Here is a 19,619-nt window from a genome sequence, read left to right as displayed (position 1 = left end):
GGATGGGGTTTCACTATGTTGGCCAGGCTTGTGTCAAATTCCTGACCTCAGGCGATCCACCCACCTCTGCCTCCCAAAGTGCTGGGATGACACATTATTTTATTTTATTTTATTTTTATTTTTATTTTTTTTTTTTTGAGATCGAGTTTTGCTCTTGTTGCCCAGGCTGGAGTGCAGTGGCGCGATCTTGGCTCACCACAACCTCCGCCTCCTGCGTTCAAGCGATTCTCCTGCCTCAGCCTCCCAAGCAGCTGAGATTACAGGCATGCGCCACCATGCCCGGCTAATTTGTTTGTATTTTTAGTAGAGACGGGGTTTCTCCGTGTTGGTCAGCCTGGTCTTGAACTCCCAACCTCAGGTGATCCACTCGCTTCAGCCTCCCAAAGTGCTGGGATTACAGGCGTGAGCCACCGTGCTCAGCACTTCTTTATTTTTAATATCGTACTATTCTTGCTCTAAGGATGCAATAGTTTTTCTTATCTCTCAGAGGATGTTAATTAACACCCCTAATCCACCCCCCACACACACACCTTTTGGGAAGTTTTCTTCTTGCATAATCACTGCTTTTTCCAAGTTGCTTGTCTGTTTTGGTCTCTCTTACTCTCTTACTCTCAACTTTCATCTTCTTAGGTGTCTAGTAATTCTTGGTTGTTGCTATATTTAAGAATGGGTGACTAAAATTGGAAGCTCTGAGCAAGTAGATGGAGCTTGTCAACCTTGAACTTTCCTATCTGATTGACCATTTGTTGGGGAAACCTGAATCCATATCATATGTGTTTCTTCTTGGGCTTATCATATCACCATAAGAAGTGTCTTCTAGTCCTCTGCCTGGTGGGTCATAGGCAGAACCTCTCAGCAGTCCATAGGCTAACCACTATTTTTGTCACAGCATGCATGCCCTCAGCAGTTCCTTGTGTCCTCTTACCTAGGCATCTTCTCTTTTACCCTATCCAGAGGATAAGTCTCACCTTCTGTAGGGGAGAGGAAGGAATGGTTTCCCTAATGCATGGAGTCGAGGAGCCAATGGCATAACCTAAATGTTTCTTAAATGTTTTCAACAAATCTCTTGTTTTGACTATGTCTCCTCTACCTCCAGTTGCCTAGTACCTGGTTCTTCACTTTCTTTACTGCCAGCGTAGATTCGCCTTTCTTTAACTTAGTTTCTAGATCCTGTTCTAAATTTTAGCTTATAAAATGTTGTTTCCTCTCCTGTTACATCCATCTTAATACAGATGTTAAGTTTTTGTCTTCAAAACAGAAGCAAACCAAAAACAACTTTAATTTTTTAAGTTAGGTGTCAGAAGAGAGAACACTCAAATGCAGATGTTCAATTGTCCCTTTTGACTCGGGTGCTGGATATTTTTCTGTTTTAAATGACCCTTTCTCACTGTTGATAAACATTCTTTATCCTGACTGCCTTTTATGATACACATACAAGTATGAACCAGGCAGTTTGTGGTATGATGGGGTGCTTTATGTGAGGGGAAGTGAGTCAACAGTGTTGATAGCCACTTGATTCAGGATACACAACCTTAGAGACTTCATTTCATTGATACCTTGTAATAGCACAGCCAGATAGGAGTTCTCAACCTCATCTGACAGGTGAAGAAACTGAGGCAAAAAGAGGCTATACAGCTTGAGCAAGGTCAGTAATGCAGGAATATCTGACATCAAAGAGTGTACTTCCTGAATACTTCTATAACACCAAGAAAGGCAGACATTTTCCTTTTGCTTCATTAAAAAGCAAAACAATGCAAAATAAATGTTATATTTAAACCTAGGGATTAAATACTACTTGAAAAAGGTTTTCTAGCTGAGCACATGAGTTGATACTATGTTAATCCAGTAAATGGATTTGATTCATTCATTTTCTAGTTAATTTCTGAACATGAATTTAAAGAGAACATGAAGCTTGAGGCGGTGAACCCCCTTCTCCCTGAGGAAGTGTGTGTTGCTACCATCACTGCAGTGAGAGGCTCCTACCTGTGGCTCCAGCTGGAGGGTGAGTGCCAGCACTCCAGAAGCCTTCCTGTGACCACTCTCCTTTGAGCTTCCTGTTTAATCCTGTAATGTGGTCTGTTAAACTTAATGGATTAGTTAAATGGGGATCTTGTTCAGAGACTTTTGTAATGCAAGACTCTAAGCGAAACATTTATTTTTCTGTCCTTGGCTTTCAAATTTCAAATTTTAGGAAATGAATACAAATAAAAATTCTTTACTATAGAGTCCCCTATTTTCTGGAAGGGGAAAACATAAGTCAAATAGCATGTATTTTGATGTGACCAAGTTATATGAGCATGAACATTAACACCTAGCTTATTGAAGAGATAATATTTTGGTTGCTGTAGCCCAGTGGAACTAAAAAGTATATAGAGTACAAATGATAAACTGTACTAAAAGTAATACTCAATAATTGGACAGGTTTATGAATGCAAGGCACTGCATGAGTACTCAGTGCTATGGTTACTGTATATGTCCTGAGCTGCTTTTTTAGCCTGCTACCAAATAGTCAGACTTTGAGACGGTACCTACTATTTCTGATTTGTAGAATTGGCATTTAATGCAGATATCAAGGGTAATATTGAATGTAGACTTTTATGCAATCCTTGTTCAGCAACTTGCCAAATCACTTCCTGATTTGAATTCACTGTTCTTTTCTGGCTTACTCCCGAAGTACCAGAACTGATGTTCTCATTGAGTAGAATTGTCACCTTTGCCATTTGGTTTCTATTTGTCTGAAATGACTGTGATACTAACCGTCTGAATGATACCAGTGGTAGTTCCAGTTTCTTATTTGCTATTCCCTAGCTTAAGTGTCACCTTGTATATTCTCTACCCATTTTGGTCCTGATACAGTTTTACATGGGGGACAGTTTACTTTTTTTTCATAATGTTTATCATACATGAAAATGTATGATTTCTGTGTCAAGAGACTTGTGTCTGCATTATTACAAGAGTAGAACATTATCTAGAAAATAGTTTATGAAGAAGGTTATTTAATGGTCTAAAAAAAGGTTTTTTTGTTTGTTTGTTTGTTTTTGTTTTAAATCTAAACAGGTTCTAAGAAGCCTATACCTGAATATATTGTGAGTGTGGAATCCATGGATATATTTCCTTTGGGCTGGTGTGAAACCAACGGCCACCCCCTCAGCACTCCTCGCCGAGCACGAGGTATCTGTCTATTTCTGGGTTAGAGGATTGATTGTTAAATAATCTTCTGTGTGGCTGCTGCCAGTTAAAACTAATCTGGACATTTCAGAGAAAAAAAATGACATTCTGGTTATCTGTTCCTGCACAGGAAGTTATTTATTGTAACAAATATTTAATACCTTACAGTTTCTGTGGGTCAGGAATTTGGGTGCAACTTAGGTGGGTCCTCTGGATCTGAGTCTCTCACAGGCTGTGCTCAATTATCAGCCAGGGCTCCAGTCATCTCAAGGCTCACCGTGGGGAGGATCTGCTCCCAGCTTTATGCAGATGATTATTGGCAAGTGTCTTAGTGCATTCTAGCTGCTGTAACAAAATACCACACACTGGGAAGTTTATAAATGACAGAAATTTATTTCTCACAGTTCTGGAGACTGGGAAGCCCAAGATCCAGGCATTGGCAGATTCAGTGTCTGGTGAGGGCGCATTTCCTGGTACATAGTTGGCACCTTCTCATGTCCTCACATGGTGGAAGGACTACTAGCTCTGTGGGTCTCTTTTGTAAGAGTACTATTCTGCATCATGAGGGCTCTGCCCTTGTGACCTAATCACCTTCCAAAGGCCCTACCTTTTCATACCAGGACATTGGTGGATAAGTTTCAGTGTGAATTTTGGAGAGTACAAACACTCAGACCACAAGAAGAATGCGTCTTCTTGTGGGCTGTTGGACTGAGGGCCTGAGCTCCTTGCTGGGTGTTGGCTGGAGCCTTCCTTTAGTTCGTTGCCATGTGGGCCTCTCCGTAAGGCAGCTCACAGCGTGACAACTGGCTTCTATCAGAGTGAGGAAGCGAGAGAGCAACAGAGGTTGAGGAAGATGGAAGCCAGAGTCTTTCTGCAACCTAACCTCAAAAGTGGCAACCCACTTTCCCCCTTTTTAAACAGCTTTATGGTGTTAAAATTGACATACCAACTATCACCATAGTCAGATTGAGAACATTTTCATCATTTCAGAAAGAAGCCCTGTACTCATTAGCAATCAATCCCCACCCCCAGCATCCACGAATCTACTTTCTGTCTCCATAGGTTTGCCTATTCTAGACATTTCACATAAATGGGATCATGGTCTTGTGTGACTGGCTTCTTTCACTTAGCGTACTGCTCTCAGAGTTCATTCATGTTGTAGTGTGTATCTGTTCTTTATTCCTTTATATAGCTGAATAATATTCCATGCTATAAATATAACACATTTTGTTTATTTAACAGTTGATGGACATTTGAATTGTTTCCATTTTTTGACTATTAAGAATAAGTTTTATAGTTTTCTTCCGTGCTCTTCTCTAAGAGTTTTATAGTTTTAACCCTTATATTTATGTTTAGATCTTTGATCCCCTTTGGGTTAAGTTTTATATATGATATGAGGCAGGGGTCCCCAATCCCTGGGCCATGGACCAGTAGTGGTCCATGGCCTGTTAGGAACCGGACCACATGGCAGGAGGTGAGTGGTAGGCGAGTGTGCATTAGTGCCTGAGCTCCACCTCCTGTCAGATCAGGGGCGGCATTAGATTCTCATAGGAGCGTGAATCTTACTGTGAACTGTCTCATGAGGGATCTAGGTTGCATGCTCCTTGTGAGAATCTAATGCCTGATAATCTGAGGTAGAACAGTTTCATCCTGAAACGACCCCCCCATCCCCTGGTCCATGGAAAAATTGTCTTCCATGAAGCCAGTCCCTGGTGCCAAAAAGGTTGGGGACCACTGATCTAAGGTAAGGGTCCAACTTCATTCATGTGGATATTCAGCTTTCCCAACACTTACTGACCCAGGGAGCCTTGAAAATATTATTTTTGCTCTTTGTGTAAAGACCGCTACCAAGAAAATGTGTCTCAGTCTAGATATTCAGACATAAGCATTAATTTATAGTACTGTATGTGTGTATATATACACACACACACACTCTCACACAGAACCAAGTTTTAAATATGCTAATGTAACCTTAATACACATAAATTTTCCTTTGTCTTTTTATTTTTCTTGGCATTTATATATTTTTTTTCTTCCTACAGTACATAAACAGAGGAAAATTGCAGTGGTTCAGCCAGAAAAACAGTAAGTAATGTAATAATGTGTCTGAACAGTTCACAAGTTAGAATATCTAGAAAAATAACTATTTCAGAGGGTGTATTTCCTCATTTTCTCAGATGGAAGCATAATTTTTTAATTCAACATTTGATCATTTGTATACTTTGGGAGTATATGTATTTTCTAAAATGGCATTATATACAAAAGGGTACAATGCATTCCCAAGGTGGTGTCTAAATTGAGTTTTCTTTGGCTTTTAGAACCTTAAGGTAATTGAATAAAAGAAAGAAAATAAGAGTCCCCATGCTGGTATTCATTAAGGAAGAGCAAAAATTGTAAATTAGGATATGATTTGTCACAGTGGACAAAAATAAAGCTTGGGGTAGAAGACAACTCTAAAAGAAAAGACACATTCAAAGGAGTGACTTTGTGCCCATCAAGAAATTCTTCATTTGTAACATACCTGCACACATAGCTTTTGAGAAACAGTTAATTAGTAATGCCTTCAAACCTTAAAAGTACAAAGGTTTCTGTGTGTATATGTGTGTTTTAAAACATTGGGTGTTGAATTCTCTATTAATCTTCTGGGGCTGCCATACAAAATACCACAGGCTGGGCGGCTTTAAGCCAGCGGTCCCCGACGTTTTTGGGACCGGTTTTGTGAAAGACAGTTTTTCCACAGACTGAGGTGGGGAATGGTTTCTGGATGAAACTTTTCCACCTCAGATCATCAGGCATTAGATTCTCCTAAGGAGCGTGCAGCCTAGATCCCTCACACGCACAGTTCACAATGAGGTTCCCACTCCTGTGAGAATCTAATGCTGCTGCCGACGTGGCAGGAAGCTGAGCTCAGGCTGTAATGCTCCCTTGCCTGCTGTGCGGCCCCATTCCTGACAGGCCATGGATGGGTACTGGTCTGTGACCCTGGGGTTGGGGACCCCTGCTTTAAACCACAGAAACTTATTTTCTTACATTCTGAAGGTTGAGAAATCCAAGATCAAAGTGCTGGTGGATTTGGTTCCTGGTGAGGGCACTCTCCCTGGCTAACAGATGGCTGTCTTCTGGCTGTGTTCTTGCATGGTGGAAAAATCTTTCTCTCCCCGGCACCCCCGGACCCCTCTCTTCTTATAAGGCTATCAGTGCTATTGGATTACGGCCTACCCTATGACCTCATTTAATCTTAATTACCTCCCCAAGGCCCTATCTTCAAATACAGTTACACTGAGCACTAGGGCTTCAACATATGAATTTGAGTAGGGGGAAACAATTCTGTATATAGCAAATTCTATAACTACCTAAACCTTTGTAACTTTGTGGGTAATAAAACTAACAACAGAAGTGGAGAGAAGGGCCATAGACATTTACCCCAAGTAGAGAAGTGAGATGATAATGAAAAAAAGACTGGCTTTGGATTTTTCCTTGACTTAGTTGCCAAAACTGATCCAAAGCTTTAGTTAGGATGCATTCTAAAAGATAAATTAGCCTTTTTTCAGTGATTGCTATATACAGAATAAGCCTCTGGGTTTTTAAAAATAACATAATTTGTCTTTAATTTGAAAACCAATGGATGAAGAAAACAGACCCTATATAAAGTTTCTGTTCTTTGACTATTGAAAAATGAGTAGTTTATTTGTGGTTTAAGCATCTCACAAGAAATTTTGTAAGTTTTTTTGCCCAATAAATGAAGAGAAAATTTGAATATGTAGTATCACAATGCTGTATACAGACATCCATTGGCTCATTATGCCCTGTATATAGTTTTAAAAACAATTGTTTTTTTTGTTTTGTTTTGTTTTGTTTTGTTGGTTTTTTTTTTTGAGATGGAGTCTCCTCTCTCGCCCAGGCGGGAGTGCAGTGGCGCGATCTCGGCTCACTGCAAGCTCCGCCTCCCAGGTTCACGCTGTTCTCCTGCCTTAGCCTCCCAAGTAACTGGAACTACAGGTGCCCGCCACCACGCCCAGCTAATTTTTTGTATTTTTAGTAGAGATGGGTTTTCACCATGTTAGGATGGTCTCTATCTCCTGACCTTGAGATCTGCCCGCCTCGGCCTCCCAAAGTGCTGGGATTACAGGCATGAGCCACAGCGCCCAGCTTTGTTCTTTAAAAAAAAAAAAAAATCATCAAGGGAGTACCTTCTGTTACAGATTTTGCAACATGCCATGTTTGCTTTCTTCTTAGATTTGAAGGAAACTAAGCCTCACACTTTACTGATCTTAAGGATTATCTCACTATTTTACTGTGTTTTCTCGACCCAGAGTACCATCCTCGAGGACTGTCCATGAGGGCCTGAGGAATCAGGAGCTGAACTCCACAGAGTCAGGTATAAGCATATGTCATCTTATGGAAAGGAAGACTTAGTTTCTTTTAATGGACTATATCTGAAAATAACTTAAAACAGTACATTTGATGTATAGGATATGACTTCATAGAGGGGTCTCTTAATTGTGACTAGAGTTATAACGGTCTAGGATGTGTTTAGTTTAATAATCATCTCTAGGCTGATAGTTCTGTCCATTTCTTTTTTTTTTTTTTTTTTTTTTTTTGTTGAGACGGAGTCTCGCTCTGTCGCCCAGGCTGGAGTGCAGTGGCCGGATCTCAGCTCACTGCAAGCTCCGCCTCCCGAGTTTACGCCATTCTCCTGCCTCAGCCTCTGGAGTAGCTGGGACTACAGGTGCCCGCCACCTCGCCCGGCTAGTTTTTTTGTATTTTTTTAGTAGAGACGGGGTTTCACTGTGTTAGCCAGGATGGTCTCGATCTCCTGACCTCATGATCCGCCCGTCTCGGCCTCCCAAAGTGCTGGGATTACAGGCTTGAGCCACCGCACCCGGCCGTTCCGTCCATTTCTAATAGCCATAGCTATTCTTTACTGATCACCCCTTGTGTGCCAAGGGCTCAGATGGTCGATGTTACCATCTTTGACTTTAGCTAAAGAATCTGAAGTTTTCCAGGCAGTGTTGTTTCTTTTTTTTTTTTTTTTTTTTTTTGAGACGGAGTCTGGCTCTTTCGCCCGAGCTGGAGTGCAGTGGCCAGATCTCAGCTCACTGCAAGCTCCGCCTCCTGGGTTCACGCTATTCTCCTGCCTCAGCCTCCCGAGTAGCTGGGACTACAGGCGCCGCCACCTCGCCCGGCTAGTTTTTTGTATTTTTAGTAGAGACAGGGTTTCACCGTGTTAGCCAGGATGGTCTCGATCTCCTGACCTCGTGATCCGCCCGTCTGGGCCTCCCAAAGTGCTGGGATTACAGGCTTGAGCCACTGCGCCCGGCCCAGTGTTGTTTCTTAAGCTAGATGGTTGAGAGGTAGAGGTTTATTCTTTTTAAAACCCTTTTTTATGATATGCATACTTTGTATATACATTTCACAATTTATGTGAAAAAAAAATAAAGCATTGGAAAAAGAAATTGTCCCAGAGGCAATGCCTGATAAATGAGACAAAGATCCTTGCTGGAGGTTCAAGCCTTTTGTCCAGGGTTCTCTCTTGAACTATTCTTAACGTCTACGTGCTTGTTGTATAATGTTTAGCATCCTGGCTGTGTATATTCTAGCACAGATTGGGCATTCAGATGATATTTAGTAAATGCCTAGAAGAGAAATCAAATCTCAGAAAGATCACACAGCTTACGAGTAGAAAGGACAGAAATGAAACTGAAGTCCTTCACAAATTTGAAACCCATACTTCCGTCTCTTCTACCCACTGCCTTTTCATTACATCATTTGTACATAGAGGGTTAGGACTGTGTAACTCCTTGCTTTTGATGCATTCCTGGCCATTCAAATGCCTACTGAAACCACAGAATTTAAGACATTAATATCTTCTGCACAACCTCAGCCAAGGCCTTTTGGTTTGGGTTTTGTCATAGGTCAGGTTCCCTGGGAAACAGAGTCTGAGACTCTGACATATATATTCAGGAGTTTCATTGGGGAGTATTTTTGGGAACAGCTCCTTGGAAGGAGTAAAGGAAGTAGGATTGGGCAGAGAGAGAAGTTGAACCATGATGCAGTTGCAACAGAAGTTTCTTCTATTTCCACTGGGAGCCCTGAAGCTGATCTAACCACTCAGAGCTGATCCTAATTCAGGTGTGGTGGCCACACTTTACTGACCAGTTATTGGAAGTAAGCCACTGCTTCCTCCTCACGTCACAAGGGGCAAGGTGGCCCTCTCCTGCTGAGAGCAGTACCCAGCTCAGGGTGATTCCAGAATAGACTTAAAGCTGAAAGCTATAAGCTGCCAACATACCCAGCAGCGGGGGCATGAGTGCCTTAATCCTGAAGAGAGGCATTTGGGTTACAGGGTTCACCTGGAAATGTGAGCACCAGCATACTGGTCACTATGATATACCATCCTTTTTTTTTCTTTTTTTTTGAGACAGGTTCTCACTGTGTCACCCAGGCTGGAGTGCAGTGGTGTTGTATCAGCTCGCTGCAACCTCCACCTCCTGTGCTCAAGCTGTCCTCCTACGTCAGCCTCCTGAGTAGCTGGGACTATAGGCATATGCCACCACATGTGGCTGATTTGTTTTTTTTTTTTTTTTTTTTGGTAGAGATGGGGCTTCACTATGTTACCCAGGCTGGTCTCGAACTCCTGGACTCAAGCGACATGCTCCCGTCTTGGCCTCCCAAATTCCTGGGATTACAGGCATGAGCCACCACACCTGGCCATGAGCATTCTTAATTAAAGAGAAAACATTATGAACTGCAGGATCCTTTCAACAATGAGCAGTGTGCACATATCTTTCCTTAACATTGGATTAACAGGCATATCTATTAGAAGAGCTTCTCTGTGCTTTATAGCAGTGTTTTAGTATCTTTGAATTTTTTACAGCCTACCACTATGAGGGGATTTTTTAAATTGAAGGACAGTATTGATACAGACAAGTAGTTGAAGAAAAGGGTCTCTAGACCCAGTTATACCCCACAGTACAAAAAAAACTTAGAGATGTGGTCACAGCATACTTTTAGCCCTCTGAGAAATCTCAGAGGTGGGAAAGCTCTCACAACATCAAAGGCTGCCAACATTAGTTTGGTGGTTTTTTAGGAGACAAGCTGTAATTCTAAATAATATTCGACAATTTCTATAAATATTCCAGAATAGATTATTGAAAGTTGGTTTTTGAAGACCTGGAAAAGAAATCATTGATCGCCCAGAATCCTCATGTGTTCTTGGAATACACTCTCCACTTTATTGATAGAAGATAGGGTTCTTCTATCAATTTTGCAGTAACCTAGGAACTAATCAGCATGTTAATTCAGGACCCTGTTTGATTTCAGCAGAGTGATAAGCTCTGTAAGTTACTTAAGAGCATTCTCAGACAACATGTTAAGCTTCAAAGTAAGTAATTCCAAAGTTTATATTAATATAATAGTACATGTGCTTGGTTTTTCCTCCCTGGCAATTCAAGCTTTGGAAACATGGGGTAGAGAATGACTGTTTTGAATATTTGTTTCTCTTCATTTCCCAGTTACGATTAATGGAAAATATTGCTGTCCAAAGATATACTTCAACCACCGTTGCTTCTCAGGGCCATATCTTAACAAAGGAAGAATTGCTGAGCTGCCTCAATGTGTAGGACCTGGGAACTGTGTTCTGGTCCTTAGAGAGGTAAGGTTCTGGCCTAGAGCAAAATAACTTGGAAATTTCACAGCATTCTCCTATGGTCATTTCTACAGGGAGCCACATGCCATAGATGTGACAGTTCTAGGTTTTATCAAAAGTTACTAACTTTTCTCATGTTTTGGATAGTGAAGAGGGTATGTAATTATTTCTCCTTCCTAGGAAACATTCACGTAAACAATTCTTCACAAAGCAGGTTCACCTCTGTCAGGGTAGAAAGGTCTTCTGTCAGAGACCAGAAGAGAACTATACAAAAGTGAACTGTGAGATTACTCTATGACTGAGAGGCCGTGGCTATGTGGCATTAACCTAGTGGCTATGATAAAGCTACACATCTGCTGGGCTTTTTGTTCTTCCCAACCAGTGTGATATGCTGCAAGTAACAGATAAGAGACCTTTCAGCCCTCAGGGTGGCAAGTCATGATCTGGGGAAGCCAGAGCTTCTGGACCAGACTCCTCTAGCCACAAGAAGCCTCAGCTGTCTACATAGTGGTCCAAACAAATATAATTTTCTGTGTGTACCGTGGCTGGGAAAGCATTTGGAAGCATGTTCTGGAGCAATTTGAAAATCATGGTACCTGTTTTTTCCTAACCATAACATTTAAAAAATGTTGAAGAGGTTTTGGTACTCTCTTATTTGCATCTTTGGGTGGCTGTAATATCTCTGATACTATTATTATCTTAACATTTATTAATTCATATGACTAGAATTAACCTCCTAAATGACCTTAACATTTTAAGGGAGCGATGACAAGATTCTAATGGTCTACTTTTCTCCTTCCCAATCTGTGTTTCTGCTTTAAAACTGAGCTCAGGTCCTCACTTTACTTATCAATGCAGCCTACAAACCCAGCCGTGTCCTTCGGGAGCTCCAGCTGGACAAAGACTCTGTGTGGCACGGATGTGGGGAAGTCCTAAAAGCCAAGTGAGTAGACTGCTTGTTTTTACTATTTACTGTTACTTGTCTTTAAAAAGTCACAGAATCGGCAGAGCACGGTGGCTTACGCCTGTAATCCCAGCACTTTGCGAGGCCGAGGCAGGCGGATCACAAGGTCAGGAGTTCAAGACCAGCCTGGTCAACATGGTGAAACCCCCGTCTCTACTAAAAATACAAAAAGTAGCCAGGCACAGTGCACGCGCCTGTAATCCCAGCTACTTGGGAGGCTGAGGCAGGAGGATTGCTTGAACCCAGGAAGTGGAGGTTGCAGTGAGCCGAGATCGTGCCACTACACTCTAGCCTGGGTGACAGAGTGAGATTCTGTCTCAAAAAAAAGAAAATTTCACAGAATTAGTTCTGTGGATAATATCAGAGGCCTTATGTTTCCTCTGGCAGGGCTTTTTCAGCTATTTGTGGTGAAGGACCAGGCTTGTTTGTCTTTTTTAGATTTCCATTCTTTCATGGATGAAAGAAGGACTCTACTCAAAGTACAAAAATTAGCCAGGTCTGGTGGTAGGTGCCTGTAATCCCAGCTACTTTGGAGGCTGAGGCAGGAGAATCGCTTGAACCTGAGAGGTGGAGGTTGCAGTGAGCCGAGATCATGCCACCGCACTTCATCCAGCCTGGGCAACAGAGCAAGACTCTATCTCAAAAACAAAAAGGAAATAAGAAATTTAATACACAAAAATGCAAGAACAATTTTTGTTATTAGATGTAAGAGACATAAAATTACTTTTCCAAATTAGTGTGAAAGGTTATAAACATGTACTCTTGCTTTCTGATCTTGTCATGGACAGATGGCAATTGGCAAGTGATACTAGTCCTTGGACAACAGTCTGAGGATCACTGCCAAGGGTAAAGAAAGACTTAGTGAAAAGTCACTTTTCTTTTTAGAGCAGTTAGTGAAATTACTATTTGAAAACCTTAACTTAGGAACAGAAAGCAGGAGCTTAATTTTGCTAATTTAAATAACTCAGCTTTTAGTTGTCATAGCTTACCAGATTTAATTTGATTTAAGTTCAATATGCAGAACTTCCTTGTTGTTTTCAGGGCCCTCGAACTATAAAGGACATAGAATATTCCAAAAAGCAAAAATATTTTTTAGGTGTATTAATATGTTTGATTTTTCTCTGGGTAATCATTAGCCCAATACATTTGGCATCTGATGTCTTCCAATGGCAGATATAAAGGAAAGAGTTATCGAGCTACTGTTGAGATAGTGAAAACAGCAGATCGGGTGACTGAATTCTGCCGGCAAACCTGTATCAAACTGGAATGCTGTCCTAACCTCTTCGGTCCACGGATGGTTCTGGATAAGTGTTCTGAGAACTGTTCTGTACTTACAAAGACCAAATACAGTGAGTCATGTTTTTCCAATGTGTTAACCGTAGCAGCTGACCATACTTACATCTTGGAAGGTTTTTTACTTTACAGACATTCATATATAGCAGAGGCACACGAACTTCTTCCGTAAAGGGCCAGATGATAACTATTTCATGCTGTGGGTCATATGGCTTTCTGTCACATATTCTTTTTTGATGTGTTGTGTTTTCATTTTTTAAGAACCCTTTTGGCCAGGCACGGTGGCTCATGCCTGTAATCCTAGCACTTTGGGAGGCCAAGGTGGGCAGATCACTTGAGGTCAGGAGTTTGAGACCACTCCACTCTGCCTGAGTGACAAAACAAGACTCTATCTCAAAAAAAAAAAAAAAAAAAGAACCCTTTTAAAAATGTAAGGGTAATTTTTTTCTTGGTCATGGGCCAGATTTGGCCCATGGGCTTTAGTGTGCCAACTTTTATATATAGCATGTATATAAATTAGTTATTGTATCTAATAGGATATGTAATTCATTCATACAATCTGCAAGTATATATTTTGTACTCATTGTGTGGTTATGCTATTCTAGCATTGGGGTACAACAATAAAGAAACAAATTCCTATCCTCAGTGAGTTTACCTTTAATGTGGGAGACAGATAACGAACAAGGGAAGAAATTTAGAGAGAGAAATACTGTGGGGAACAGTGAAGCAAGGTGGGCAAGCAAAGTAGGAGAGTGAGGAAGGCTGGGAGGTGGGGTGCTGTTTATGCAAGAAGTCAGGGAAGTCTTTCTGACAGGTAACACCTTGAAGGAAATGGGAGCTGGCTGTGCAGAGAGCTAGGTGGGAGTGTCCTGGGGAGGGGGCATCAAGGGCACAGGCTTGAGGCAGGAGCTTGCTTAGTGTCTCCGAAGAGCAGCAATGAAGCCACAGTAGTTAGGGAGGTGGAAATAGAAGAGGAGGTAGTTGCAACCTCACCTTGAACTTTCATAGCACCTGTTCCCTGCCCTTGGTTATCTTCTCCTTTGAGAAACTGGGGCAGGGGTCACATAGGATGAAATTTACAATATGGAGCCTTGTCAAGGCATTGCCACCCAAAGACAAAATTCTGATCCTACCTTTCCTTAAATCCTGCAAGCCCTATGTCACTTGGGAGAATCAATACAGAGGAGGGTTTTAACCTTGTTAAAATTGAAAGATTTCTTTTAGGGATCTGTGCCTCTTAAACTATAGTGCATGCAGATCACTGAAGGATCTTGTTCAAATGGAGCTTCTGATGTATCAGGTCTGTGAGTATCTGGGTCCTGAGTATCTTATCTGCATTTCCGACAAGCTCCCAGATGCCACTGATGCTGCTGATCCACGGTCCATACTTAGTATGATGAGCTTTCTAATCAGTATTTAAATTACAAAATCATATAAGTCTAACCTTCTAGTTTCTATTTATATTTATTGGATTGTAAACTCCGTAAGGGTAGGAATTATCTTGTATCAGACTCAGCACTTAGTTTAAGAAACTGCAATTATTAGGAGCTGAGTAAAAAATACTATTCATATAAGTACATGTATAAGTACACTACTCTGAAGGAAGATATGTGAGGGGAAGATATGTGGATTTTATTGTGCCTTTTGTCTGAATTTATCTTTCACAATAATATAGTTGAAATTAGCCTAGAATTTAGAAGGACAGTCACAATTTTTCCCAATTAGTAATTTGAATGATGTCAAATGGATTCATACCCTTTAGAAAATTTAAATTTTTTTCATAAAATTATATTTTGATATTACTTTAATACATAACTCAGCTAGAATATATATGTTTCATTTCTGCAATGTATATTCTAAAATTTATGTGAAAATGCAGAGGATCTAGAATAGCTGAAACAATTTGGAAAAAAAGAATAAAGTTGGAAGACTTAGTCTCTCTCTTTTTTTAACCATAAAGTTATAATTATCAAAAGAGGCATTAAAGGATAGTCAAGCCAGGTGCGGTGGCTCACATCTGTAATCCCAGCACTTTGGGAGGCCGAGGCAGGCAGATCACCTGAGGTTAGGAGTTCAAGACCAGCCTGACCAACACAGTGAAACCCTGTCTCTAGTGAAAATACAAAAATTAGTCGGACATGTGTTGGTGCACACCTGTAGTCCCAGCTACTCAAGAGGCTGAGGCAGGAGAATGGCATGAACCCAGGTGGTGGAGGTTGCAGTGAGCCAAGATCATGCCACTGCACTCCAGCCTGGGTGACAGACTCTGTCTCAAAAAAAAAAAAAAAAAAGAATAGTCAAATAGAACAATGGGACAGACCACAGGGTCCAAAATAGAGCCAAACTTAACATAGTTAAATGATTTTCAACAAGAGAGATGAAGAAATTTAAGGGAGAAAGGAAATTCTTTTTTAAAAATAGCACTGGTACAACCAGATATCCAAATAGAAAAGAAACATATAATAAAACACACGACTCAAAAACATTATACCTAGTGAAAGAAGTCACACATGGCCGGGCACGTTGGCTCACGCCTGTGATCCCAGCACTTTGAGAGGCCGAGGCAGGTAGATCATGAGGTCAAGAGATCGAAACCGTTCCTGGCCAACATGGTGAAACCCCGTCTCTACTGAAAATACAAAAATTAGCTAGGTGTGGTGGTGTGTGCCTGTAATCCCAGCTACTAGGGAGGCTGAGGCAAATGAATTGCTTGAACTCGGGAGGCAGAGGTTGCAGTGAGTCAAGATGGTGTCACTGCACTCCAGCCTGGCGACAGAGCAAGACTCCACCTCAAAAAAAAAAAAAGTCACACACAAAAAAGTGCTTACTGTGTGGTTCCGTAGAGGCAAAGCTAATCTATAGTGATAGTGTTTAGAACAGTGGTTGCTTCTAGTAAGGGGTACTGACTGGGAAGGGACCATGGGAACTTTCTGGGTTGAAGATGTTCTGTATACTTTGATATGGAGGGACCATTCTGTACTAGTCAAACTGTGTACTTCAGATCTGTTTATTCCACTCTATGGTATTTAAACCTCAATCAAATACAATGTACCTGTTTTTTGCTATGCTAATAAAATCTCTTGTGGTTTTGAGGTGCACAAAAATAATGAAGCTACTTCATTTTGTCATCCACATTTAGCACATTATTATGGAAAGAAGAAAAATAAAAGAATTGGGAGGCCACCTGGTGGGCATAGTAACTTAGCTTGTGCCCTGAAAAAAGCCAGTAAGAGGAGAAAGAGGCGGAAAAATGTTTTTGTTCATAAGAAGAAACGCTCCTCTGCATCTGTTGATAATACCCCAGCGGGCTCTCCCCAGGTATGAGATCTGTGATGTGCCTGTAATGTCTCAAAGCCAAGTGACCACTGCTTTATAGTATGGGCACAGAATACCTGCAGGTCTTTCTAACTCAGATCTCTGGCCAATAGAAGATGGTTTTGTGGCCCAGGAACTGGTTTGTCCTGAATTTCTTTTCTTTCTCTATTATTATTTTTTAAAATCGTATGAAACCTGGGATTGATGTCCTGAATTTCAATGAGACTTCTCTCTTCTTCCTGCAGGGAAGTGGGGGTGAAGATGAGGATGACCCAGATGAAGGGGATGATGATTCCCTAAGTGAAGGCAGTACATCCGAGCAGCAGGATGAGCTACAGGAAGAATCAGAAATGTCAGAAAAAAAGTCATGCTCCTCTTCACCCACCCAAAGTGAGATATCCACATCGCTGCCTCCAGATAGACAAAGGAGAAAAAGGGAGCTTCGCACCTTTTCGTTTTCTGATGATGAAAATAAACCTCCTTCACCAAAGGTACCATTTAAAAAAGTTTCTTTTTTATTTCTTTCTCTCTAGAATTTTCCTCTGGAATATGATTATTAGTGATATTGGCATTCTACTTCTTTCAGTACAGACTTATGTAGAATTTCCAGGGTCTCTTGTAAAGTGACCCCAAATACAGTGATTTACATGTGTTTCAAGGATTAGTTGAGATCACCTACTTATGGGGGAAAGTCTCTCTCAGAGTAGCTGCTTGTTTTAACAACAACAACAACAAAAAGCTCCATTGCTAGCTTATTTGTAGCTTGTCATTTAGTTTTGGGAAAACTGCCTTTTTAATATGTTTCATAATATATATGGTTTTGTGGGAAAAGTTATTTATCCTTTTGATTCTGGGTTAAGCCATTTGGTTTAGTATATTTACTATATACGTATGAACATTTTATAACATATATGTAACAGTAAAGAACAGCAATTAAGTTAGTGTTCAAAAACTAAATTGCTTTTTAAGAATATTCCATGAACAGAAGCAGTAAATGATTCCTCCTGGTAGTTTATTTAGTTAAGCCTTCTCTCATTGGACTTAGCATCCCCTTCTCTTTAGCACCCTATCTTTCTTAAATTGTTTAAATTATCTGTGCTGAAACTTTGAGATAAATTCTTTCCCATTGATACTTGGTATTATAAAAGACAGACATTTCCTGAGTACCTGATGCACGTGGGTCTTTGACATCTTTGCTGGGAGAAATCGTGTCCTAAGACCACTTTAAATCATGTCTTGAAAGATTATGAATTTAGGTAGAGATAACTTTTTAGAATTTTTTAGAATAAAATAGCCTTAACACCGTTTGGTTTGATTGTGTTGTGGGGAATGAAGGAAATAAGAATTGAAGTTGCTGAAAGGCTTCACCTGGACAGTAATCCCTTGAAGTGGAGCGTGGCAGACGTTGTGCGGTTCATCAGATCCACTGACTGTGCTCCATTAGCAAGAATATTCCTAGACCAGGTAATCACAGATTCCTATAATTTTTCATAATGCCTCTTTAGCAATAAATTATAGATGTAATAGTCAACAATTTACAAGTTTTAGGAAAAACATTTTGATCCAAAAGAAAAGAATTGTCTTAATTCCATTTTTAGGAGTCAAAGATGATAAAAAAAAAAAAGTTATTTATCAGACTTGCTTCATAGTTTAAGCAGATTATCATTGCATTCCAATTTTTCCTAAGAATTTGATTCTATCCCTCCAATATCAAGCATACCATGCTTAATTGTCCACATCTTTTCAAAAATAATGATTTACTTGTTTTAAAAAATAGCATCTATCATGTTAGGCTCTAGAGTGGTGATGAGTTTTAAGGCAAGCTTGCTGAAACACAGCCAGTGGCCTTAAACATTGAAATACGTTTTGTTAAGATAGTTAGGGAGGTTCAAGAGCTTATCAGGTTTTTTGAATGTTACAGAGTAAGAAAACATTGAAGTTGATAGTTAATCCTTTGTTTCAGATTTAGAAGAAACCCTTTAAAAAGATGGCACAATTAGTTGCCAGTTACAGGGCTAGTAAGTTTACTAAATTTCTATGGGGCAGAGACTCTGTGGAATGGATTATTATCCTTGGTAAAATTTTATTGTCCTCAGTAAAACTTTATTAATTCTGAAGCTTCATTAGTATGGAAGACTGTGGAGTCACTTAAAAGGAAGTGTGTGATACCTAAGACGAAAAATTAAGGAAAGGAAAGCATAGGGACTCCAGTTTTGACAAAGCTAAAGTGAGGAGAGGCTGTCATGATCAAGCTGCCTTTCATGTGCACATCACAGATAATTTGTCTTTTATGCTTTACCAGGAAATTGATGGGCAGGCCCTATTGCTCCTTACCCTTCCCACTGTTCAAGAATGCATGGACTTAAAATTGGGCCCTGCCATCAAACTTTGCCATCACATAGAGAGGATCAAGTTTGCTTTTTATGAGCAGTTTGCCAACTGAGAAGGACAACCAAAGTGAGCTGGATCTTTGAAGCACAAATGCAGCAAATCCTTCACCCTGCTTTATAAGTGGAGCTGGAATAGTCCTGGGGCTCTGGGGCCTGCAGGTGTCAGCTTGCTCTCTTTGCACTTTCGGGGAAGGACACAGTGAGGAAGCAAAAACTGTGCACAGAAGTGGATCGCCTGCCGGTGGAAATGTGGACATCTCTTGTTCAGCAGATGGCAGTTTTAAAAAAATAAAGGTTGTGAGGAAAAGACTTATATAAGAAGAAAAGCATTTCCAGTGGTGTGGCCTGAAAACAAAGAATAACCTAGGCTGCTGGAAAGCACCCTTTTGGTTGTTTTCATTCTGTTCCCTCCCATTGTAGATTGAACTTTGTTCTCTGCTTTCTTTTTCTTGGAAAGAGAGGACCTAGCTTTAAGTCAGCACTGATTTGGGACTGTTCCTAAAGGCATATCAGTGCTTCATTGTCATTGTGTTTTTAAGCTTTTTAAAATTAAAACAGTTCATTTTGGGGATGATTATGTGGCTCTAGGGTTTTGAATGTATAGTCACACTTTGATCCATTTTAAAATCGATTCTTAGGAGTTTCTTTTTTTACTACCTCTGTTGATAATTGAGCTTACAGCCATGTATGAGGTTTTTTGTATGATGCCATTTTTAAGCTACATGAACACTAAAATTATGACAGAATTTGGAGGGGGGGAAACTGTTTGCTTTCTTAAAAACATTATGTGGGCACTTACACCAGTTCCTTAACTGACCTGATCTAAGAACTCTACTGTTAC

At 40.5% G+C, this 19,619-nt stretch overlaps 1 protein-coding gene across 7 annotated transcripts in view; it reads left to right on the top strand.

Moving 5' to 3' along the window:
- Positions 1–19,352, top strand: part of LOC105480565 (Scm like with four mbt domains 1) — a 150,043-nt gene extending 130,691 nt beyond the window's left edge. For all 7 annotated transcript variants that reach the window (XM_011739637.3, XM_071091902.1, XM_071091899.1 and 4 more), the window contains 11 exons: positions 1,876–2,002; positions 3,058–3,171; positions 5,211–5,253; positions 7,482–7,546; positions 10,683–10,822; positions 11,650–11,759; positions 12,954–13,129; positions 16,213–16,391; positions 16,634–16,879; positions 17,724–17,852; positions 18,691–19,352. In XM_011739637.3, coding sequence (XP_011737939.1) covers positions 1,876–2,002; positions 3,058–3,171; positions 5,211–5,253; positions 7,482–7,546; positions 10,683–10,822; positions 11,650–11,759; positions 12,954–13,129; positions 16,213–16,391; positions 16,634–16,879; positions 17,724–17,852; positions 18,691–18,831 — 1,470 coding nt within the window. In that variant the 3' untranslated portion in view covers positions 18,832–19,352. The remainder of the gene's footprint in view (positions 1–1,875; positions 2,003–3,057; positions 3,172–5,210; positions 5,254–7,481; positions 7,547–10,682; positions 10,823–11,649; positions 11,760–12,953; positions 13,130–16,212; positions 16,392–16,633; positions 16,880–17,723; positions 17,853–18,690) is intronic.
- Positions 19,353–19,619: the final 267 nt, after the last annotated feature.

The sequence above is a fragment of the Macaca nemestrina genome, chromosome 2 (genome assembly GCF_043159975.1).
Source record: "Macaca nemestrina isolate mMacNem1 chromosome 2, mMacNem.hap1, whole genome shotgun sequence".
Classification (NCBI taxonomy): domain Eukaryota; kingdom Metazoa; phylum Chordata; class Mammalia; order Primates; family Cercopithecidae; genus Macaca; species Macaca nemestrina.
The sequence above is the reverse complement of the archived record's forward strand: the minus strand, read 5'-3'. Positions and strand labels throughout refer to the sequence as shown.